Raw genomic sequence first — 24,208 nt, forward strand, 5'->3', positions numbered from 1 at the left:
CGTCAGCGACTAGAGAGACAGCCCCACACAGGCACCTGACTTGAGCTGCAGAAACTTGCACCGTGTGTTTTGCACGGGGGCAGAAAACGCAGCGCGTCTTTCTCGGCCTTAAAATCTGTGGGAGCAAGATAAATACCAGCACGTTTGTGAATAAGCGTCTTATTTTTACGTTGGCTACAGGTACAGTTTCAAGAGCTGCGGTGAGGCGTAGTGAGCAGCTCTGCGTGTCAGCGGGTGAGCTCCAGCGGTGCCGCGGCCGAGCCTGAGCTGATAAAATCAGGGCAGGAGCTGTGGGAGGCTCCGGAGAAGTGCAAGGGGTTTTGGTGAGCCAAGAAGGGAGGATGGAGGAGGAGGAGCTGTTGTGCTGGGGTGAGGTTGAGGCCCAGGGAGGAGCATCGTGGTCCCCTGGGTAGCAGGATTGTCTCTAGGCTCTGAGCTTCCTCAGGAGTAAGTAGAAGAGGTTGGCTCTTTGTCCCAGCCATCTTCTGTGTCAGGAGGAATCCTTGATCCCAGCAAGTATCCAGAGCAAGGGAAGCTAGGAAAAAAAGGCAGCTCCACACTGCCCTGGCCTCTCCAGGAGGCAGGAGGGGTGCTGGTGGGAAGCCATGCTGGCGGTCTGTATCCCGGCCCGCTGCCGTAAGCAGGACCGTCCCGGCACTAGCTCACATCGCCGTGGCTTTGCGTAGCTGAGCCCTGAGAACCACCAAGGATGGAGATGCCACCACCTGCTCCAGCGCTGCCCCGGCCTCCCTGTGAAAAAGCTTTTCCTGATGGATGGCAATGCCTCCCTCCACTGGCGTTTCATTAATCAGCTCCGCTTGTGCGGTTTCCCCAGCAGGACGGAGGTTGACTGGGATCCTTCTTTGTCTGCCTGTCCTTCCCTTTTCCCTGGTAGTATCGTTGCTGGGCATGTGGCTCCCTACCAGCGGCTCCTGCTGTTGCAGCGAGGGTTTTTGGAAGACGGGGATCTCCCGCACGCTTGAGGAAAGCCTTCCCGCCTTCCTCTCCCTTGACAAAAGCACTGCTTGCCATGGCTCAGCCTCTCCGGTCAGAGGCAGAGCAAGGGAACGGCCACTTAGGAGGAGGGAAAACGTTAAAAAGAAGGAGACAAAAGGAGAAGGAAAGCTCACTTCATTTCCCACCCTGTGCCTATACGGGAGGGACTGAAATCTGGTTATGACTTCTAGCGGTGGTGCTGTAAATGCAAACAGGGGCTGCTGCGGGGAGCCCAGCGTCGTGGGCAGGACAGGGGGAGACAGGCAGGTCACAGGACAAAACTGGTGCTGGACACAGCAAGGCAGCAGAGGGGAACAACTTTGGTTTGGTCTGCTCCCAGGCGAAGGCGGCAGAGGAGTAACTGAGGGATGGAGGAGCCCTGTAGGTCTGGAGGAGAAGCAGCAGGGAAAACGCAACAGGCAGGCTCCCAGTCAAGACGAGCGAAGCTGGCCATCCTCAGCGGGTCTGGGAAGTTTCGGGAAGCGGGGACTGAGCTGGACCCCAAGGGATGGGCTGCAGCACATCACCCAGCTGGAGCCTGCCTGCCTCCTGCCACGGAGTTCGACGGAGCGCAGCGCTGGGCATCTCCTTTAACCGCTCGCTCATCCCTCGCTGACGGCTCAGCTGAGATCGCGGAGGCTGGTTTGCGCAAGTGCTGCGCGCCAAGTCCCGGGGGAACGGGCTGCGAGCGCACGGGCAGCGAGGTAACCCAGGCGCCCACCTCCATGAACGTGCCCGCATCGTGCGCAGCCTCCTTCCACCGGATAACGGGGATAAGGGCCCACGCCGGTGCGTTTGGCGGCGGCGCCCTGGGGTTGAGATCGGGGGAGAGGGACTGTAGGAAAAACCTTACAGAAGGCTAAAACAGGGGGTAGGAAACGAGACCCGAGGCCGCTTTGTGAGCAGCGAAGGAGAAAGCCAGTCGCCAGCCAAGCACGGCGCTGGCCGCCTCCGCGCCCCCGCTGGCCTCCGGCTCGCCATTGTCCGGCGGCAGCGCGCCGTGGGCGGCTGCTGATGGAGCAGGGGGGCTAACGGGGGGCAGAGGGGAGGTCGTGCCGGTTTGAAGGGGGGGCGGCACGAAAGGCTATGCAAAAAAGATCGTAATAATTCCAAAAAAAAAAAAAAAAAAAAAAGCGAGCCCGGGCACGGCCGGCGGGGGGCGAGGGGGCCGGGCCGGCGGAGGAAAGGGCGGTTTCTGCCGCGTCCCCTCCTCCGCTGGCTCCGCCCGGGGCCGCCCGCCGGGGCCGAGCGCGGGGGAGCGGCTGCGGGGCCCCGCCGCATCCCCGCCGCAGCGGAAGCCGCGCCCCCGCCGCCGGGCCGGGCCCGGCGCAGCCCCCCCCCGACCCCGGCCCCCTGATTGGCGCCGGCGGCCTCGGCTCCCCCCCCCCCCCCCCCCCCCCCCCCGCCGCGTTCCCCGTCCCGCCGCCGCCGCCGCCATGAACCCGCTCTTCGGTCCCAACCTCTTCCTCCTGCCGCAGGAGCAGCAGGGGCTGCCGGGCCCCGAGCCGCCGCCGGCCGCCCCCCGCCCCGCCGAGCCCCTGGGGGGGGAGCTGGCCGCCCCGCCGCCCGCCGGCCCCTTCCCCGCGCCGCCCGCCGCCATGGCCCTCCGCAACGACCTGGGCTCCAACATCAGCGTCCTGAAGACGCTGAACCTGCGGTTCCGCTGCTTCTTGGCCAAGGTCCATGAGCTGGAGCGGCGCAACCGGCAGCTGGAGAAGCAGCTGCAGCAGGCGCTGGAGGAGGGAGGGGGCGGCCGGGGCCGCGGACCCCCGCGCCGCGACCAGGCGGTGCAGACCGGCTTCGTCGGCCCCATCCGCAGCCTGGGGCTGGGGCTGGGGTTGGGGTTGGGGCTGGGGCCGGCCCGGACGCTGGGTTCCCCCGGTTGCCGGCCCGGAGCCCCTGCCCAGCCACCTCCTCCCTTCCCGGCCACCTCCCGCTTCATGCCCGGCACCATCTGGTCCTTCTCGCAAGCCCGGCGCTTGGGTCCGGGGCCGGAGACCACCCTGGTGCAGGGACCGGGGGTCTCCTGGGTCCACCCGGACGGGGTGGGCGTGCAGATCGACACCATCACCCCGGAGATCCGAGCCCTCTACAACGTCTTGGCCAAGGTGAAGAGGGAGCGCGACGAGTACAAGCGCAGGTGAGAAGGGGCGGCGGGAGCGAGGGGCCCGAGCTGCATCCCCCGAGGGACTGACGCCGTCGCCGGGGAGGCTGCGGGGCTCTACCCGGTGGGCAACGGTGCGGGAGAAGCGGGCGGGAGGGAAGAGGCAGCCCTGGCCTGACTTCCCGGGAGCGCGGGCTCCAGGCAGCGTGAGGTGGGGTTGCGAGGCAAAAACACGGACCCCTGAAAGCGTTCGTCTGCGCCTGGGTCTCCTCGCTTGCCTCCTGGTGTTTGAGCCCTCTCGGGATGCTCGCTGAGCCTTTTTCCATCTTATCAACCCGGCATGAGGGACTAGAAATGCCTTTCCAAGCAGGGAAGAAATAACATGACTCCAGGAGCTGGTGTTTTAAAGGGAAGGGGATCTCGGAGGAGCAGCTGGAAAGTAGGTGAGGAAGGCGAAGGCGCAGCAGTGAGCGGGTTTGGGCTGGGAAAGGCTGCCGGGAGGAGGAGGGCTCTCTGGCCGTGTAGGATGGTGCCGAGAAGCCCCTCGGCAGGGCGGCTGGCTCCCCTGGGCCCTTTCCGTCCCCGGCGCTCTCCCAGCCGGCGCCTCGGCAGCAGCGAGCCGTGTGGGAGCCCCCCACTCCTCCGGGGCTTTCCTCCCGACCCAAAATAGCTGCGGCTCGGCACGTGCCTCAGAGAAGGGCGAAGCAGAATGCAGAGCTAATCTCTTGGCCCGTTCTTCTTTCCCATGCGGGGCGGCCGCCGCTCTCCCGTTGCCCCGGCGGTGCTTTTGTTCCAGGCCGGTTTCTGAGGCTGTTCCCGGATCCGCACGTAGGATGAGATCAGGCAGCGGGCTGGCGTCGCTGGGTCAGGGCGCGGGGCCGGGCGAAGCCGCTGGCGACCGACACCACCCGAGCGACTGATTTTTTTTTTTTTTTTTTTTTTTTTTTTTCCCCCAGAAGAAAAGTTACTTTATGATGCTTTAGAAGCAATTAGAAAGTAACTGATTGTGTACCCAAAGGAGCGGAACGGTGCGCTCTACCCGTGAGCCGTGCTGCTGGCCTGGGCTTCACAGCCGTGGGCTCCGGTGCCAAGATCAAGGCTGGGGCTCCACGGTGACACCTTATGTTTTTGGCTTTATAAGGCTTTGGCTGAGCAGCTTGCCTGTCGGATGCTCCGAAGGCATCGAGCGAGGCACATGGAAAGGAAGAGTTGACATCTCTTCTTTCCCACCGATCGTTGCCTGTACCTGAGGCCTTTTATTATTAAGCCGAGGGTCCTTCTCCAGGGGCGGGCAGCTCGCCTTGCCTTGTGTTTTCAGATCAGGCAGCGGGGAGCTGGAGCCCGGAGGGCTGGAGCCTCGCTTGCTCCCAGCGGTTCAGCCGGAGGGGACTGAGTCGAGTTTGTCGGTGCTGCTGAAACTTTGGGAGGAAGGAGAGCTTTTCGGGGCTGTCCCGCCCTGGCGAGCGGGCTTTGGGGGAGGCTGGGGGGTGACGGAGGGAGCGGGGACGCTGGGGGCGGGCAGGGGGGCACCACGAGCTGCCGCGGGCCAATGTTGTTGGTGGGATCTATTTTTGGCCTGTGTTACCAGGGGCTGGGGGAGAAGCAGACCCCACCCCCAGACCCTTTCCGGCACTGGGAACGTTCTGACGGGTGCAGCCAGGTCCCGAACAAGGGAATGGGACAGGAGGATCCCGTTTCCACACCCATCCCCGTGCAGAGGGCTGACGCCGACATCCCCTGGGAGCAGAGAGCTCCCTGCCTTGGCGGGCTGCGATCTGCCGTGGGGACAGCCGGTGTCATCCCTTTGCCACCTGCCTGGGGGCAGAGCCCCTGTTAACGCAGGGCTTGCCGGTTCTCACGGCTTGGGTGCTCGAGCTTGGGCTTTCTTCAGGGCAGCGTTGCCGCCGTGCACCCCGCGGCGCTCGGAGCGATGCAGCAGGAGGAGCTTCTCGCTGGATGTGCAGGGCCTGAAATTCAAGTCTGGGATCTAGGAGGGGTGCGGGGGCCATAGGGCGGGAGGAGAAGAGATGCAGCAGGAGAGAGGCTCTCAGGAGCCCTGCTTGGGAAGGGCAGACTGAGGCTAGGTGGTCTGGAGAGGGGCAAAGGGTGCCTGTGAGTATCGTACAGAGCCACCAAGCACTGGGGATCCGAGCGTCTCCTCAGGTTTATGCTGTCCACTGCCTCCGTATTCCCAAGCGGTTTTTATCTTGGATGCTGCAAGCACGCTCTGGAGGTATGGGGTGAGTAGTGTTATGGCACAGCGTGTTAGGGTGACAGAACGGTTTGGGCTGGAAGGGACCTTCAACGAGCATCCAGTCCAACCCCCTGCCATGGGCAGGGACATCTTCAACCAGACGAGGTTGCTCAAAGCCCCGTCCAACCTGGCCTTGAACGCTTATAGGGATGGGGCATTCACAACTTCTTGGGGCAACCTGTGCCAGTGCCTCACCACCCTCATTGCAAAAAAATGTCTTAATCGCCAATATAACTCTACCCTCTTTCACTCTAAAACCATTGCCCCTCGTCCTGTCACTACAGGTCTCTCTCCGTCGTTCCTATAAGCCCCCTTTATATATTGAAGGGCCGCAAGAAGGTCATTTGTTGTTGTAGTTGCCCTCCACGGAGGTGCACCGGGCTGCAGGGCCTTCCCCGTTAAGGTGAAGCTCAAACATGGCAAGAGAGGGAAACGTGCAGCTGCAAGCCCCGAGCAGCCCAAAGGCTGCCCCGCAGCACCGGCGTGCGCTAACCGTGCAGCGCAGGGTGCGACGCCCCCGTGCCTTTGGCAGCGAGCAGGGTTTTTAGAGACGTGAGGGGCTGTTTATTTTCCTAAGTGAACTTCTCGCGGGGACGCACCCGGCGGGGGGCCGTAGGGACAGCACTGCATCTCGTCGCGTCCCCAGCTTTGGGAGGGCCGGCCTGTAGCCGGCAAGGAGAGGGCCAGGTCTGCCTGCTGCTGGCACCCTCCTGCCCTCACTCCCTGCCTTCTCCCCGTATTCCAGCCGCTGGGCAGGGGGCTGCCTCGCGGCGGTGCAGGAAGGACACGCGTCTCCCCTTGGCGTGCGCCGGCGGTCGTGGGGTTGTGTGGGGCGGCCTTGCTTCCAGCCGGCAGCGAGCTGGCAGCGGCCGCCGGCTGCGCCGGGCTGCGGGCGCAGTGCCGCTGGCAGGTTATTATTAGGAGTGGTGCATTGCAGGAGGGAGCAGGGAAGAAGGAGCCGTGCAGGAGGCGAGCGGGAGAGCGGTTCGTAACGGATGGGCGTGCAGAGTCGCCGCTTGCGGGGCGAATCGCTGTTGCCTCCTGCCTTTAAATCGGCGTTTATCTGATCTGCGCTCGTCTGCCGTAGCGTTGGTGTGAAATGAATTCTTCCAAGGGTTTGCAGCTGTGCTTTACTTCCCCAGTAAGTCCGGGCTACGTAGAGACCCGGAGGGAGGCGGAGATGGAAAAAGAGAGGAAGCGCCACGCTGAGAAAGATGCTGAAAATTTTTTCTTCTGTTGGAAGGCGTTTTTCTCCCCGGGGAGGGAGGCCTTGTTTGAACGGTTCCCATATAAGGGCAATTCTACTTTTTAACTTTCTCCTTCCCTCTCTCTTTGCCTCCCTCTTCCCCCCGAGGGACGGGAACCCCCTTTGACTCCCCTTCTGTAGCTGTGGTATGGAGCCAACGCCAACACGAGGACTGCACGCTTTGTCCTTGTTTGAGTAAGGAGCAGCGTTGCCAGCCTTAAGAGCTTAGAAATTCGTAAGCCAGGACTCTCCCGTGTCGTCAGCTTGTCCTGATACCTCGAGATAACAAGTGCGAGGCCGTTTCATATGCTTTCTGGTCTCCTAGACCTTAGGATTTATTTTTCAGACTTGGTGTGAGTAAGCGAGGGGAGAGATTTTTCACGTCCTCGTGCAGGGTCGCAGCGCCTGTGTCAGTGCTTGCAAGCGTTAAATAGAAACCAGAGATCACAGCACCAGGCAGGGCCCAGCTCCGGTTGCTTTCCCAGAGAAATCCTGCTTTCTTGGAGAAATCTGGCTCTCCCAGAAGAGTCAGGAGCCGGGTGAGAATGCAGCAGCCCTGCCCCGTGCCGCATCGCGGCGCGTGCCAGCCCGTCTGCTCTATGGGGTAGTCATTTAGCAAAGAGCAGTGCAGCCTGGTGGCCTCCCAACAGACCGTGGACCGGGCCAACACCGCAGCGTGGCCCAAGACGATGATCTCATGCAGCGAAATACAGTAATTGCTAGGCGATGCGCCTTTGTGTAGCAAGGCCGGGCGCCTTGCAGCTCAGCCTTTTGCAAAGCTGCAGAGCCTAATACAGTCCCCACCGGCCAACCTGGCATAACTTGGGACAATCCATCCTGCTTCTTTCTAGGATGAAACAATCTTCTTTAATCCAACCTGTTACGCGGCAGCGCAGCCAGGAGACTCGTGCCCCTGCCTGGGTAGCGTGGCCCTCTGCACTGGTCCAGGCAGAAGAAGCAGCCCTTCATGTTGGCGCACGTCATGGCCGCTCACGCGGTAACGTGGTTTGGTGTTAGGCTGGGTTTTGTGACGCAAATGCGGTCACAAATACGATGCAGACGGGGGCAACTCTGCAATAGTTGTTGAGCGTTGGAGCTGAATCTAATGTGACCCAAGGCCAAGGGGCTTGGGGGCAGATGGGGAGGCCCGTGGGCTGTGTCAGGCCATAGGCCAGCCCCGTCGTGGCAGGGCATGCAGCGCAGCTGCCATGCGGAGCCCGTGGTTGGTGTCCCCAGCTCCCCCCGACACAGAGCAGGCAGCCCTTGGCCAGCCCGTGGCGGGGACGGCGGAGAGCGTGGTGGGGCAGGGTTCACGGCCGTGGCTGATGGGCGTTTGGCAGCTGCCGTCGTCTGGAAAGAAGCGGCGATGCATTCCTGGGCACGTTCTCCTTCCCGCCCCGCTGCTGTCATCACCCCCTCTTGGATAGCTTTGGGGGGAGCAGCTGCCGCTCCCTCCTCTCCGGCAGCCGGCGAGGCCAGTGGGATCTGACCAGCGCCTTTGTCTCCCTAGATGGGAAGAGGAGTACACGGTGCGTGTCCAGCTTCAGGACCGGGTGATGGAGCTGCAGGAGGTGAGCGTCGCTCTCCCCCCCTTCCCCTGCACCCCAGCCGCCCCGCGCTGATGCTGATTTGCCCGTCTCCCTCTGCCCGGGGCAGGAAGCCCAGGAGGCTGAAGCCTGCCAGGAGGAGCTAGCCATGAAGGTGGAGCAGCTCAAGGCAGAGCTTGTTGTCTTCAAGGGACTGATGAGCAATGTGAGTCCCTAACCCCTCTCCGACCTGGCAGCAGTGTCCTACCCGAGCGGTGGGGCTGTGTAGAAAAGGAGTTCCTTGGTAGGGCGCGTCCAGCACAGAGGTGATCTGGCAGGGTTGGTCCGGGGTGCGGCAAGCAAAGTTGGGGATGTGGATGCAGTCCTGCGGCACAGGAGGGAACGTGGGGACTCCGGTTGCCATTTGCCTTGCCTAATCTTCCTCCTTCGTCCCCCTGCCGTGGCGCTGTGGGTTCAGAACATCACGGAGCTGGACACCAAGATCCAGGAGAAGGCCATGAAGGTGGACATGGACATCTGCCGGCGCATCGACATCACTGCCAAGCTGTGCGACGTGGCGCAGCAGCGGAACTGCGAGGACATGATCAAGATGTTTCAGGTGAGAAGCGCCTGCTGCTGCCGCAGGCTCAGCCGCTGGCTGTGGGGAGGAGAGTTCCCAAAGGAGGTAGAAGAGACACCACCAGCCCCCTGCTAGGGGAGACGCTTGGTCACCCTCGCCCTCACTCCTTGCGGTCCCTTGCTCTCTGTCTGTCTCGGGAGGACCAGGCGAAAGGGCATGGAGAGGAGGTGGAAAGCTCCAGGTGTTGCTTTGGGCGTCGGGAGCCCCCTCAGCCTCTCGCTGACCTGTTGCGTTGGGCCCAGGGACCCCGCAGTGGTAGGGGAGCAGCTGCAGGAGGGAGACGAGCGGCTTGAGTGTCTGTCTCTAACTCCATCTCTCTCCTTCCCCTTCCCCTCTCCGTCATCTTCTCTCTGTCTCTCTTCTCTCTCTCTCTGTCTCTTTTCTCTTTCTGGATGTTGCTGCCTTTCTGTCTCGCTCTCTTTGTCCCTACAGAAGCAACTGGTTAGTTCCATTCAGTTGGGAAAGCGTACAAATTTTAAACTTTCTATAAATAATATTGACATATTTCACCTTTTTCAGACTCTGTCTCTTTTTTCCTGTTTCTGTCGCTGTGTTTCCCTGTCTCTGGACTGGGGTGGTGGGCGATTTGAGTTCTTCTGCAGTAAAACCACGTTGTTTTTTCTCATCAGATTCATAGATTCCATCTTTAGTTGCTCGGTTTTAATTTTAGAAAATGCTAAAACCATGTTTTATCCATCGCACCATCTTTAACCTGATCATAACGAGCCCGTCTTTCTCTCTTGCTTTTCTTCCTTCCTTCCTTTCTTTCTCTCTTTCTCTCTTTCCCTGCCTTTCTGTCCCTCCACCATTCCTTCCCCCTCCATCTCCTCCCAACTACCTGCTCCCGACCTTGGACCCGGCCTCGTTTCTGTAGTCTCTGCACTTGTCTCCCGTTAAGGTCCCAGCCTCGGTGGGGCGGAAGCGGGAGCGCAAGCAGGTCAGCGATGAAGACACCTCGCTGTCGGAGAGCGATGCCTCCCGAAAACCTGAAGAGGAAGAGGAGGACGAGACCACGGCCATGAGTATCAATGAGGAAATGCAGAGGATGCTGAACCAGCTGTGAGTGTGGCTGCTCCGCACCTCTGCCACTGGCGTCGAGCGAGGCTCCGGCACCAGGCTGGCGCCCGGGATGGGGAGGGCAGGGATGGGCTGCGGCTCCTCTTCCAGGGGGAGGGTGAGATGGGAGGTGCTGCCGCAGGGTGCATACACCCTGTGCTCTGCGGCACGGTGGGACTGATCCTCCCCGGGAGACCTGAGCCCACCCGTGCCGTGGGTGAGAGCTGCTCCAGCTCCCCTCCTCTTGACCCCTTCCCACCTTTCGGGAGCCCCTGACTGAATTTGCTGGGGCTCCTGACCATAAAGCCAGCCCCTTCCCCATCAGCTGTTGGGTCTGTGCATATTTGATCTCACCCTGGCCAGACCTCCAAGAGCTGCAGCCCTGCCTGTGAGCAGCGGCGAGGCTTTTGGCACCGATGCGGCCCCCTGCCTGCCCTGCCTGCTGGGATTCTCCTGCTGGGTGCTGACGTGCTGTTCCCTTACCCCCAGGAGGGAATATGACTTTGAGGATGACTGTGACAGTCTCACCTGGGAGGAGACGGAAGAAACGCTGCTCCTCTGGGAGGACTTCTCCGGATACGCCATTGCAGCCGCAGAGGTGCAGGGGGAGGTAACGGTGGTGTCAGGTCCCCTCGGGGATCCAGCCCTGGGTTGGGACACTCGGTCCTGCCTGAGGCTGGGAAGATGCTTCCTCAAAGACCAGACCTCAGCCCCCTCCATCCCTTGCAGGCCGGTACAGATGCTTCCCCTCTACACCCCATCTTGCACCCCATCTTCTCTATGCGAATACGTTATCGCATCCTTGTGAAGGTCTCCTTATTAGACAGACCGGGGACCTGTAGCCTGAAAGATGTGCTGAGGGCATGGTCCACACGCGTGGACCTCCTCTGGCTGGGGCTGGTCGCTGGTGGTCCCTTGCTCGGGCTCTCCAGCGCACCTGCCCGCCGCGCAGCAATGATGCCCGAACGGAGGCCTCAATGCCTGGCCAAAGCCATCCCGCATCCTTGGCACTCGGCAGTCCCCTGGGGACGCGTTGTGCTTGGGGACGGTCTGTGCTCTCCAAAGCTTCTGTGCATTGCTGGGCCCGTTCTGGGCTGATGTGGTCACTGCCCAGTGTGGCGAGTCCTGGGTCTCTCTACCCCGTGTTGGCAGGACTGACTCGTGCTTTATTTATACTACGCCGCTTATGTTTCTTCCTCTTTTCCCAGTGCTGCCAGTTCTTTCTCTGATTTCTCTCTCTCTTGCCTTTGGTTCCTCATGTTGGACGCCTCCCTGCCTCTAAACGTGCCGTCTGCTCTCCCCAACAGCAGGACGACAGCCTGGAGAAGGTGATCAAGGACACGGAGTCGCTGTTCAAGAGCCGTGAGAAGGAGTACCAGGAAACCATCGACCAAATAGAGGTGGGAGGAGGAAGCGGGGAGGACGTGGCGCAGAAGGGGGTGAAATGGGGGAGTGGGTCCTCGGGGGAGGGAGACACCATGCTGGAGCCGGTAGTTGGTAATGGGGGGCGGCAGCCTCGGGTCCGGCCGTGCCCCCTGGCCTGCACCGCACCATGCCCCAGGCTCATCTATCTCCGCACCGTTTCCCTTGTGCAGCTGGAGCTGGCGACGGCCAAGAACGACATGAACCGGCACCTGCACGAGTACATGGAAATGTGCAGCATGAAGCGAGGCTTGGACGTGCAGATGGAGACTTGCCGGCGGCTCATCACCCAGTCTGGGGACAGGTGAGCTTCAGCGGGAGGCCCGGGACACCCGGGCTTTGGGCAAGGACTGGAGCCAGGGTGGTGGTGAGTGGGAGGTGAAGCACGGGGTAGTCCTCCTGCCCTGCCCCGGTGCGACATGGAGAGGGGGCAGTTCCCAGAAGCTGTCGGATTGCTGGTGGCCAGCCCCCACACAGGTCGTGGTGCCACCTCTGCAGAAGGTGGGCTGCGCGCAGGGGTCAGTTTTGACGGGTGAAGCCAGACACCCCCGATGGAGAGAGGAGCTGCCGTTGCGCAGGGGCATCGTATAGGTCCCCACAGGCACGTGGAGCCAGGGTGGCTCTGGGCTGGGGAGCTCTGTGGTGGGCTTTCACTGACCCCTTTTCACGCGCCTTGGCAGGGTCCTGCTCTGGACGGGCTCCTCCGGCATCTCCCCCTTCATGCTCTGGACCTCTCGTCTGGTGTCCTCTGGGACACCCTTCCGAGCACCCAAGGATTCCCGCGGACCCACGCATGCCCCAAGGGAGCAAGAGGAGCACTTCAGCTTCTCTCCTTGCTCTGGTGCCCCCTGCCCACACCAAACTGGGTCCTTTCCCTCCCCCTGGGCAGTGCTGTGACTGCTGCCCTGTGCTCTTCTCCGCAGAAAGTCTCCTGCCTTCACCCCGGCCTCCAACAGCGAGTCAGCCCCGACCGAGGAGAGTGAAGAGTCCGACCGTGACCCCCCCAGCGACGCTTCCATCAGATAATGAGGGGAGGCCCCGCTCCCTCGGACCCCCTTCCTGGCATGGGGGTGCCTGAGCCGCGCCTGGGAGAGACTGTCAGGGACGTGGAGCCGCTGGTAAACATCTGTCGCCCAGGCTCGCTCCCGTTTCGGGGTGCTTGGCAGATCCCACACCCCACCACCACCGGATATCTTGCAAATGGGAATAGCTAGATAGACCTGAGGGCCCTCACCCGGGCCGCTCAGCCTCCAGCCCCTTCTCTATTCCCTTCCCCTAGCTTTGGTTAAACCGCGGTTCGGGCAGGGAGGCTCCAAACCTGCCGCGGCGGCGTTCTCCAGGACCTGTCCCCAGGCCACCCCCAGACCCACCTCCTCCAGCCTCCGTCCTGGTACACTTGACCTGCCCCGTGCCCTCCCTGCGCCACACGGAGCCGAACGAGAGCTGTACCTCCCTGCAAACTGGACCTGACACTGGTGCCAACTGGACCGAGCCCGGGGCTCTCTCTGTCCTTGCTGCTGGCCGGGCGCCCGGCTGGTCCCCGTGCTGGGCCGGGCACCCCGAGCCCCCCCGCCTCCTCTGGGGCAGGGGACGAGTCCCGCTCACCGTGCACTTTGCTTTGCCGCATGTCAGCGGTGCGCTCGCGACTGTGTTATGGGGGCAAGGAGTCATTAAATGGGACAGTTTCCTTTTCTACAGCTTCGCCAGGTGTGGGCTCTCCCTGCGCCGCCGTGGGCACCACGCGGCTTAGAATCATAGAATCGTTAAGGTTGGAAAAGACCCTTAAGATCATTGAGTCCAACCGTTAACCCAGCACTGCCAAGTCCATCTATACCATGCCCTCGAGCACCACGCCTACCCTTCTTTTAAATACCTCCAGGGATGGAGACTCAACCCCTTGAGGCGGGGGGTGTCCTCCACCGGACCCCCAAGCCCACATCAATGGTGGCCTCCCATGGGAAACTCCCGTCCCTTGGTTGTGCCAGATGGGACTGGCAGATGGGACAGTGGCGAGATCCCTGTTCTGGGAGCCGCTGGCCCTCAGCGGGCCGTGTGTAGCACCGGTGCTTCATGGGCCGTCTTGTTCTTAACCTGGAGCATCATTGATGCTGAGGCTGAGGGATTGGAAACGAAGCCGAATGTGGCTCATGACTTGTGGACCTTCCTCTCCCAGTGCCTGGTCTCTGCCACACCAGGGTATCCCGGAGCGTCTTCTTGCCTGCCCTCAGTCCCATGTCCAACCTTGGCGTAACCATGGTGGGGGTTCCCTTGTCCCACCATCTCTTGTAGCGTTTGTCTGGCTGGCCGTTGCTCGTGCTCCTCCGGCGAGGGGAGGCTGGGGCCGGGCAGGGTGGCAGGAGGGGGTGGGCAGCCTGCTGAGAGGCAGCGTTTTGCAGTGCCGTCTGCTGAGCAGTGGGCCCAGGCTGCACAACCAAGGCGGGTGGAGCTCCAGAGAAAAACACTTCTCACAAAAGGTCTTGAAGGGAAGAGAAAGTAGATGGCAGTAGAGTTTTTGGATCGTCTCTGAGATTAGGTAAGGTCAATAAAATGGGGGCTGAGGGATGCAACAGTTCATCTCCGGAGGTTTGGCTTGGGTAGCTGATGCTGCCGTGCACTTGAGCTGGAAGCACCGGCGCATCCGCGCGCCGCAGTGCAGAGGGCCGGTGTTTGGGCAGGGCGAGGTCCTCTGCCTGTGCCTGCAAGATGTGTTCAGGCATGTGTTGGCGTTTCAGCATGGGTTAGAGCCGGCGGGGAGGCGAGGCCCTGCAAATGGCAGAAGTTAGCAGCTGAGGAAACCTCCAGGCCAGGGCGCAGCTGGGGCACTGCTGCTGGCACCGCGAAATGGCGGTTCCTCAGCCGGTGGTCTGCTGTGGCTGGGCTCCGACTCGCGAGTGCCGTCTTCGCCTCTCCCGGGGAAGCCAGGAGAGCTTCAGGGAGCAGAGCGGGGTGTTTCACAGGAGCAGCAGGGTGCTGGGTAGCAGCAGAGGGGTGCTGGGGTGCTCCCCCTGCCCCAGCTGCCTGCGGCCGTGCAGGCGGATGGGCGGTGTGTGCCTCAGTGCCTGCCCTGAGACAGAGCCTTTGCCGCGGGCCTCACCTCTACACCGCCTTGCCGGACTGTTCCTGTTTGCTTCCCTCTTCTCTTTTGATTTTTCTTCCTAAAAGACCTAAGCCAGAGGAAATATACTTTAATCTGGGCTTTTTCTATCGAGTGATGGTGCCTCACACGCAGTAGATCAGGGATCACTTTCTATCCTGCCTGGAGGCTCTTCTGGTTCATGCAAATCCCCTTTCCCATACGTGTCTCTGCAGCATTTTCTGCTTTTGCTCTGCTGTGAAGATCTCTCTGAGTGGCTGGCTAAGTCTGGCTTCCGCCATGCATAATCCATGACGTGTGTACCTTGGCCGCTGAGTGCTGCTTAAGAAACCCACAGGACTGTAGAGCACATACCCTGAGAGATTTCAAGCATGAGGCACATCTCTGCCTCGAGCAGTCGTTGCTCAGAGGAGCAGCTGGTGCTGCCCGACGCCCGTACCCCAGTCCCGCGCTGCTCGTCAGAACTTCGTTTGCAGTGAAACCGAGAGCTCGCCCGCCCATGTGTGCAAGATGCCGTTCTCTGGTGAACGGTATCACCAGCAATAGGCTCCGTTCCCCCGCCGTGCAGCAGCCCCCGAGCTCTCACTGGCTGGACACGCAACACTGATACTTTGCCTCAGCAATTTCTCAGCGTGGGAAGCACGGCCCAAGGCCCCCAGTGTAACCGGACCATCTCCCCTGCATCTGCCTGTCCATCAGGGCTGACCCCACATCTTTGATGCTGAATATGAGGAGATGTGGACCTTCCATCTATTTAACTCTTCTCTGTGGGCTCCTCTCCGTTCTTTGGGGAGTATCTAGCCTGCTTTTCTCCACCATGAGCCCTGCTGGGAACTGTGGTGTCTAGGAACTGCTCAGTGCTGTGTTGCTTCTCACGTCCCTCACCTTGTCCTTTTTCCAGGATGCTTCTCGGCAGCGCCTGCTCAGGAAGCAATATCAGAAGAAATCGTCTAGTGAAGACCCAGGTCCTGGCTGCGTGATCTTTCTGAACGCCTCCTGGTCTGTATTCACCTCACAGGGAATAATCGTATCTCATTTACCCTTAGACCCCAGCCCATTCAAAAATCTTTGTTGGCCTAAACTTTCTGAAAGACTTGGTTGCAGGGGCAGCTTGGCCATGGATGGAGCAGGCCTTTTCCTATTCTTGACCAAGACGACGAATTGATGACATGAACTTTGGTGGAGTGGGTTAGTTACTCTTTCCAGCTGACCGTGCTCACCTGTGAGCAGGTTGCAGCTGAGTCTAGTATGGTCCTTAGTGCACCAGAGGAGACCTTGGCATGCAGGGGACAAAGTCCTGTCTCACTCGGTGTCCATGCATTAATGGGAGTGTTTATTGCCCAAGTACAGTCCAAGCATGGCTGTGTCTTACTGAATGGGGTTCCACGGCAGAAGGCATCCAGGCAGTCCCTCTGTCAGCATCCATCGTGGGACTGTGGCTGCTGTCTGGTGACCTCCATGAACATCTGTCCAAGACCATCCTTTTAGGATCATGTCTCTCTGGATTGGCAGTGAGGTCTTCCCAATGAATATTTAGGCAGGCTGGTTCAGCTTCCCCGCCCTACAGAAGTCCATGTTGGCAGAGACTTACTTGGGCAGCCTGGAAACGTGCTAATGATCGCTCTGGCTTCTCCCTCCCCAACATATGGACTCTTGTGTCTAGGTGAGGACAGGCACAACTTTGAGATCAGCAGAGGGAGTGGCACAAAACCCTTCCCGTGAGGCAAGAGCTGTCCCTGGGCTGGGACAGACCCACTTGTGAGCATCCTGGCTCCATGAGGCGTTGAGGGACACAATCAGCCTTTGAGCTGGGGCGAGAGACGCAGTTCTCCGCTGTGCTCCACGCTCCCTGTGCCGAGATCAGCCTCTTGGCAAGGGGCTTCAACAGACGGTGCCAGGCATTTTGCAGAAGCGAGCCCTGGCTCCCTGCTGAATGCGTTGTTTCTGATCCCGTGGCATGCAGCGTGGCCTGCCCTGCCCCTTCCCTGGTGAAGTTCCCTAGGGCTCCTCTGAAAGGTGAGCTCTCATCCTCGGAGACCCTGTCTGGCAAGGTAGCTCTGAGACCAGGGCCACTGAGTTTCTTGATGAAGACTACCAGATTGAGTTTGAAGACTATCAGATTCTCCCACAGAGAGGGCGGGGAGCATCGCCCTCCTTGCACCTCACCACACGGACGTGGGATGTTCTTCCTGGCTCTGGAGAGGGTTCAATCACCCTAACCACTAAGGAGCCCAGCTCTCCTTCCCTGTGTTAAGCAAACCCGCTCCCTCCGTTCACTCATTCCAGGATCCCATCTATTTTAGATCGTATCTCAGAACTGAAAGAGTCTGACTTGCCTGTCCGATCAGTTAAGGTCCTGTATTTTCCACCCAGCACCCTTCTGCTGAAGGTGCTTTGTCAGCTGTCCCACGCGACTCGGCTTTGTGTGTGAGTTCGCTTTTCCCCGTTGCAGGATTCCTTAGATGGACCTAAATGTGATGCTGACAGCCTTTGCTGGAGCAACTTTTGATTCCCTGGTAACCTGTTTATTATTCTGTTTATCTTGTTTCTTAGCCAAGAGGTAGGAGAGAGCAAAGCTGCATAGAAAGTTGTTCTTGTTTCTAGCTTTGAGCTGGGAGATTGGCTTTCTTAAGCCTCGTACCTCTCCTACACAAGCTTCGTTTGTTCTCGAGAAGGCCATACTCTTTGTATGTTTATGGTTGTTGCTATCTCGGGTACCTGTGGCACAGAGCGTCCCAGAATTGCACACGATGATCAAGTGTGTCAAATCCTTTGGTTACGGGTAAGAAACTTCCTTTCGAGAGGAGAGGTCAGAATTAACGCAGAACACGGTGAAGTGCTGTCTCCTTGGAGATGCACCTGGATGATGCGTGGACAGGCTCCTGAAAACATCTGGCAAGCCCCTACGCGTGGTGATTAATGCTGGGAGCGATAATAAGACAGCATGGAGAACTGGATGGGCTACAAACAGCTTTAGGGAAGCCCAGTCACCATTGAAAAATCTTCCAGTGGATGTGTGAGAGGTGTTTTAGATGTGAGTTTTCTAAATGCTCGGGCCACTGTCTCTTGGGACGGGGACAAGGAGAGGATGCTCTAGGTCCTCTGGCAGAGGGGGGTATGGATTTCATAGCTTGGAGAGCAGCTGTAAGAGCGGGGAAGGCACTAAGGTAATGCTGTGGAAAAGGAGCTCGAGCGGCCACCAAAAGGCATCATGATCAAGCTGAACCAATATCACAACAGTTGGGAAGAGGCGGCATTTTCAGCTTCGACAGCAGGCTGCATCTGGGCAAGGTGCAAGGGGAAACAGAAGTTCTCAGGGTAGGAAGAAATGTGGTTAACGGATATTTTTAATGTTCACGGCCACATCGTAGCGCTGGTAGCTCACCAGTCTAACCCGTTGGGTAAAGGGGGAACAGGCAAGAGCAATTGTGAATTGGGGTTGCAGGCTGTGCTAAAAATCCCGTTCACTCTAAAGCTAACAGCCAAACAACATGCTCTGACCCTCAATTTCGTCAAGGCATTGCAGGGTCTTTTATATACTTCTGAATCCCCAAAGAAAACACGGTGATTTATTTTGTAAGAAAGAACCTCTCTGTATGAAAAGGAAAATGAAGTTGTCGTGGGAGACTTGGGCTGGGGATACCGAAGAATACGCTGTGCCGTGGAGAGCTTCTCATCGCCTTACAAATGATGGCATGCCCAAGTAAGGCAATGATTTCAGATGTCCTTACGACAGATGAAGACTGGGTTCGGATTGATGGTTGCCTAAAGACAAGGGATCAACTGAGAAACAAATCAAGACATCACCCAGGACAAAAATGCCGTAACAGAGAACCACGCGGTGTTACGTAGCCTTTTCTTACGGTGGAGCTGTTTAGGGGAAGTATTAAAAAAGTATGACTAAGTGGGAGATCTTTGGAAAGAAAAGAGTTTTTCCAGTTATCCAAAAAGCTGTGATTTAGTACGTGTGAGAAGATAGCTGTCGGTCAACTGCTTCCCTGAATAAGTGGCCATGTGACAATGGTACTCAGAAATAAGAATAACTAATAAAAATAATAAGGAACCCCGACCTTAATTAAGAAAAATACACCTTGTAACAACTACAGCAGCTGTGGGTGGGGAAAAAGGAATAGTGGGACAACAAAATAATTCAGCTGTATAAAAAAAGGTCTTCAGCTACTCATCACCTCAAGAAAAAAATAACAATAGCTGGATGGCTAAGGACACTAACAAGTTGTTCTAGTTATATTTAAAGAAAAATCAATCCTAGCAGTAATATAAACCTTTTTTCTTGTCTGAAATGTGGAGGGGGGGAAGCCAAAATGAGGCAAAAAAAAAAAAAGAGAAGTACTCACCAGATATGTCTGTTCTGTATTTGGAAAGAGCAGAATGTGGTCAGAGGGAAATGATGAAGCACTTTTCGGGCCATTAGCAGTTAAGGAGGATCCTTGACAGGATCTTCTCAGAATGAACACTTCTGCACTTCCAGGCACAGATGACCTCGCGCGCGGAGAGGTGCGCGGGGCCGTAGCGGTGACGGAGGCACCGCACAAAGCCCGAGGCTGCGTGGGGAGCTGGAGTAAGTGATGCTGGGGGAGAGAAAGAAAAAAAAACCCCACGGTGGTGTCGCTGCGGTCCTGCGAACGGTGTTTTGCACAGCACTCTAACCTCGGCGGTGGTGGTGAAAAAAACCGTTGGCTGCTGAAATCCATGCTTTGCTGATGTCAGTTTTTAAATGCATTGGGGAAGCCATTTTAAAAAGACTGGGTGGATGGGTTAACAAATGACGTCGGTCATTAGTCTGACAGGCCACCTCCGAAAACCAATGAGAAACCAGTGGAGGGGGAGGAGGGTAGAAATCACGACGGAAGGGAAAAAAATCTGCACAGGTTTATGGAGGGACAAGGAATTGACAGACAAAACCGGTACCGTTTTTGATACGTAGAAATGATATAGCCTCTCAAAAGGAGCAAATATCTCAGTCAAAAATGCCAAAAGGCATTAAAATATATTTTTAAATAGAGTCAAAACATAGGTTCTGTTGCCATACATCTATAGCAAATATTTAAGCTATGCATAGCTACATCTAAGAGCAGGAACTCCTTGTGCCTAACCATCCCCAGGACAACAGGAGGGCTGGAAAGATGTCGGGAGCAGGGCTCCCGCAGCCTCGCCTGAGCGCCGAGCCAGCCGCTGAAGCTGGTGGCCTCTTTGCCCGTCTCTTATCCCCCTGTGACATCGGTGCGCTTTGTCCTGCTTTGCAGCACAAGTTGGGGTAGATGATGGAGCGAAGACGCTTCATCGTGATTCCAGGCTGGAGATCAGTGGTTTGAGAGTGAAAAGTTTAGTTATTTTGCTCCTTTAAAAAAAAAAAAAAATAAAGGGCAAGTGAGCATTTTTGCACAGTGCCTAAAGTCACTTGATGGGGATGGGCTAGATGGCAGTTTGGTCAGGCTGAGAAAGGCATACGAGGAGCTGGGGAAACTGGAGGCCACGTGCGTTCAGTGGGATTTCAGCGTCTGCTTGGGCTCCAGCCCCAGCTCGGTAACTAAAAAGCTGGAGATTACAGAGACTACAACCCACCATTATTTTTTTTTTTGTTCTGTCCCAGGATTCAGAGCAAGGCCAACAAAGGTTGCTCGCGTGGTTGGTGGAGAGTTGGGTAATGTTACAGGAGGGCTTTGAGACCTGCAATGTCAGAGCTGTCCCGTCCCCCCCCCCACGCGTTACTTCCCATTCAGCAACCTTGAATTTCACCCACCGGTTTAATAACCCCGTCGCTTATCGCAAGAGCCTTCTGCACCCTTCCGCAGGCTGATTCAATGTGGAGTGGCCTGCATCGTTTTGCATCATCCTTGGCACCCCATGCTCCAAACTGTTCTGAAGGTGTTGAATGGAAACGAATGGGGCAGATGTCCCCAGCCGCCGGCCGCTCGCACCTTCTTTCCCAGTCACCACCAGTTTTCAGCCTGGAGAGTGTGGTCTTCCCTGTCCCGGAGCAGTTCAGGTTCTTTGAACATCTTTGCCTGTCTGGTTTTTCCTAAATCCCGTTGCTTTTCATCACGTGCAGGCTGATGTGAGTGGTGATTACGGACGGCACGGTTACCTGTCCGTCCGTCCGTTTCATGCTGGAGACCACCCTCGCGTCACGGACATGTTCTCCAGTCCCGACGCTTTCATTTGCAACGGCGGCTTCGTCTCATTGCTGCTGAGGAACATCTCTTGGCTGGGAATACCCCAAAGCTCCTCTGACGGCAAAACATCAGGTTTACTTTTCCACCACGGCCTCAGCTTCCCTAATCGCTCCCGCACCATCTTACAGCTTTTTGGCAGCTTGCTTGTCTCCAAGATGCATCTGAAAAAGGTTTTTGTACTACCTGTTCTGTCACTTAGTTTCCTAAAAATCTGCCTTCTTTTCAGGTTCTTTAATTCGCTAGTATTTGTGAGTTTTTCTTCTGTTTTTTCATTTGACTACAGCTTCGGCTTTTTGACCGCTGCCTTTTCAAATCTTACGCAGTAAGTATACCTCAGCACTACTGTTCCTTCCAGGAACGTTTAATTGAGAATAACTCCCTCAAGAAGACACCACCTCTATAGTAAGATAATACACGGAGGTAAGTTAGCTGTCCTGTAGTCAGAAATCCCATTCAGCTCAGAAGATTTAAGTAAAATGATTTGGTTTTGCAGCGTGCGCACAGTACAAGCGCCCAAAGGCGGGCAGCTCGTTTTGGATGAAATGCCCGCTCTCCACGAGCGCTGCCCGCAGGGGTATTTGCATACCCTGAGTTTAAGTCCTGAACCTGCATTTTGTGAACAGCATCTGTTACAAAGGAGCTTGGAACGTTATCGGTTCAGATGTTTGTCTTATACGACTGTCCAATATACGCTTTGCATCATAGCCTTTCCTATCAGAGATCTGTATCTCCTCTTCCTTGCACAGATCTTGTCCAATGCTTTGCTCAAAGACTCATTTACTCCAGAAGTGGTCCGAGTATGTTTTAAATGTCCAAGATTTTTTTTACTGTGCTTGTGCAGTCACCATTTCGGTGTGATTTATTTTCAAGCAACCTTAATTAGTTTCCGTATCTGCTCAAGATGATTTTCGCTACATGGCATCTTCCTTAACGCTGAAGTTTCACGCTGACGTCTCGAGAAGAAGGTGGTCTGAGGACAACCAGCCATTTCTTGGGGGGGTAACGCACGCGTGGTGGTGTGCGCAAATGCCAATGAAGTATAAAATAATGTCTCTAAACATTCAAAGCTGCCATAAAAGGGAATTTTCCTGTAACGCCACTGCTAATTACCACACTGCAGCATCACTTGAATTTCCTCTGTCTTAAAAAAAGACAACAAAAAGTGCAGCTTACCACCCCTGGAAATGGTTGGCTGCCCATCGGAGACGTCGTCCCTTTGCTCTGTCAGCACGGCCCCGCGAAGGAGCGAGCCCGTGTCTCGGGTGCGTCCCTCTCCCCCGACGGCCCAGCACGGGGGCCCCGGCCACTCGAAGGCGGCAGAGTCGAGCCTTCAGCCGGGATCCGTGTCTTTCTATACCTTCCCCTTGCGGGGCGTTCCCAAACCAGGAGGGATTCTGACTTACCGCAGCGGCTCTTGGAGCCGGTTTGTCCCCGCGGAGTGGCACGATGGCTTTTAGCTCCTTTGCTGAACAAGAGCCTCTTCAGGTCTGCCTGAGCACCTGCCTTCCCTGGCCGAGCATTTCCAGCCTTTTTCCCTAGAAATGCTTTAAGAGCAAACCTAGAGTGCCCTACGTAGGGGAAAACGCTTCCCTAGAGAGAGAAGCAGCTGCCACAGCAGATCTCCCATCTTTATCCCAATGCCATCCACCCTCACATACGTCAATTTTTCAAACTGACCAAAAAAAAAAAAAAAAAGATTTTTAGGACAGGGTTGCAAGTCCTTGGCCAGGCTGGCGACCGAGGTGGCTTTTTCCGTCTGTCCGGAGGGGCCTTGCTGTGGTGCCATCTGCAGGCACAGCGTCTGGATGCGAAATGAGGATTGAGGAGAAGAGCCGTTTTTTTCGGGAGCTGGCGTGAGAGAGGAAAGCAAGCCCTCCAGGCGGTCCAGAAGCTGCAGGACTTGTTTGCCGCTCCTCCTGGTTCCATACAAAAGCAACCGGGTTTTAAATTCTGCAATTCCTGGCTCGCCCCACCTAGATACCACATCGTTTTTCCAAGAATTTCAAGCAAGATTGTAAACCGGTTGAAATCACAGTATTTTTAAAACACAGCGGAGCTTTATCTGAGCCATTCCCAGCAACTGCTGGTCTGAGAGCACGCACCCTTCCTCCACCCCCCAGCAGTTTGATCTCAGGTTGGATAGGGCTCGCTCTTGTTAAATAAGACGAGTCCTTTGCTCTAGGTGAATTTTCAGGCAGCTTTATCTTGCTCAGGAAACACAAGGCTTATTGAGAGGAAAAAGGTGACTCCTTGGAACATTCCTACTTTAAACCCAGTTTAAAATATCTTTGTTTTACATGGGAAAACAGACATTCCCCCCCCCCCCCCCCCCCCCCCCAGGTGTTTCAGTAGCCTCTCTGCAATTCCAGGTTATCGAGCAAGGCACTCGCTGGCACGCACGCAAGCGCGCGGGCAGTGGCGCACAGCGCAGCCGTTCAAAGCACCCAAGCACAGCAATCGAGGACAGGATGGGACCAACCCAAGACTCATTTGTAAGCCTGACGAGCCTGCGGGCTGCACCCCTCCCCAGCAGAAACCCAGCTCCACGGGAAGGTTGCCTCCAGTTAGTCCCAGCATCAGGCAGCTCCCATTTAACCCCAGAGTTACCTAAAGCTCCCACAGGGCCGTTTGTGGGCTAAGCCAGGTATTGCTGCTCTCCCAGGGCTAACAAGCTGCTCAGCGTCCCAGCTCCTATCCAGAGGCAGGTTATTCAACCTTCTTCTCTTTGCAAAGCAATTTTGAGTCATCGCCCTCTAGTCCTGTAAACATTTAATTTTTTTTTTTTTTTTTTTTACGCAGCCCAACCGCTGGAGATAAGCGGCTGCAGGACACTGTCTAACATACCTTGATCCTGGGAGCTTAAATCCTCCGGCTTAAGTCCTTGCTCCAGATCAGGGTCTAAAGCAGCTGGGGTCTAGACCATAGCTCCAACCCTGCCTGCCAGGGAGACAGCGACACATCGAGAGTAAACCGAGCTGCTAAAAATGGAGGGCCCGGCGATTTTGTGCTGCGCATCGCTTCTCCGCCCCAGCGCTTCTAGGCCACCGGAGGCTCGGCCCCCGCCTGGCAGCGTCGGTGCTTCCAGGAGGCAGTAACACAGCCCCTGGCAGAGGGCCGACGCTCACCTTGCGGAGATTTGCTGCTCAGGAGCTTAAACACAGCCACCCCTCCTTCCGCAGAGAATTAAGCCAGAATTAAGACAAGCTACCACCATGGTAACACCAGCCTCTGACACATCCCTAGGCAGCCATTTCCTCCAGGGAAAGTTGACTCATTTTGAAGGTAAAAGCACATGAAAAATCCTCCTTGTAACATTTCTGCTAAGGCAGAGGGAACAAGAAGAAAGAATTCCCATTTCTTGTGCCGCTGTGCCAAACCAAATGCAAAAAAAGTCATCTGCTCAGCACTTCATTCTGCATACACCCACCAGACAGGCAAATCTGGAGAGCTGGAAGGCGGACGGAGCGGCAGAGCCGCTTTCCCTTCTACCCCGCAGCAGTCCTGCGAGCGCAGCCCTGCACCACGCCTGATTTCGGCTCGGAGGCAGGAGCCTGACCCCCGGCACCGGCAGCTCACCAGTCCGCACACCGCCGCTCCGCTGAGGGCAGCCTGGCCCTCGCTGTTCTTTGCCAGTCGGGTATCCGAGGCCCGCGCCGTGCCTACGCACAGCCCGAGC

The 24,208-nt window shown here is 57.2% G+C and overlaps 1 protein-coding gene across 6 annotated transcripts; it reads left to right on the top strand.

Moving 5' to 3' along the window:
- Positions 1–2,432: 2,432 nt before the first annotated feature.
- On the top strand, positions 2,433–15,357 carry IFFO1 (intermediate filament family orphan 1). 6 transcript variants are annotated; one of them, XR_015704972.1, is made up of 10 exons: positions 2,433–3,136; positions 8,111–8,171; positions 8,257–8,352; positions 8,605–8,745; positions 9,641–9,825; positions 10,312–10,432; positions 11,130–11,222; positions 11,418–11,548; positions 12,168–12,362; positions 15,240–15,357. XR_015704972.1 is itself a non-coding variant. In XM_087758501.1 (9 exons), exons 1-9 carry the CDS (start codon positions 2,433–2,435, stop codon positions 12,268–12,270), a joined length of 1,635 nt encoding a protein of 544 aa, XP_087614627.1. In that variant the 3' UTR covers positions 12,271–12,939. The 6 variants fall into 6 exon arrangements, 4 of the variants coding, with proteins under 4 accessions (XP_087614627.1, XP_087614628.1, XP_087614629.1 ...); XR_015704971.1 differs by lacking the exon at positions 15,240–15,357 and adding an exon at positions 12,524–12,939; XM_087758501.1 differs by lacking the exon at positions 15,240–15,357 and having other exon boundaries at positions 12,168–12,939.
- Positions 15,358–24,208: the final 8,851 nt, after the last annotated feature.

The sequence above is a fragment of the Nipponia nippon genome, unplaced genomic scaffold (assembly GCF_047370975.1).
Source record: "Nipponia nippon isolate SJK-2023a ecotype South Korea unplaced genomic scaffold, ASM4737097v1 scaffold_2, whole genome shotgun sequence".
Lineage (NCBI taxonomy): Eukaryota > Metazoa > Chordata > Aves > Pelecaniformes > Threskiornithidae > Nipponia > Nipponia nippon.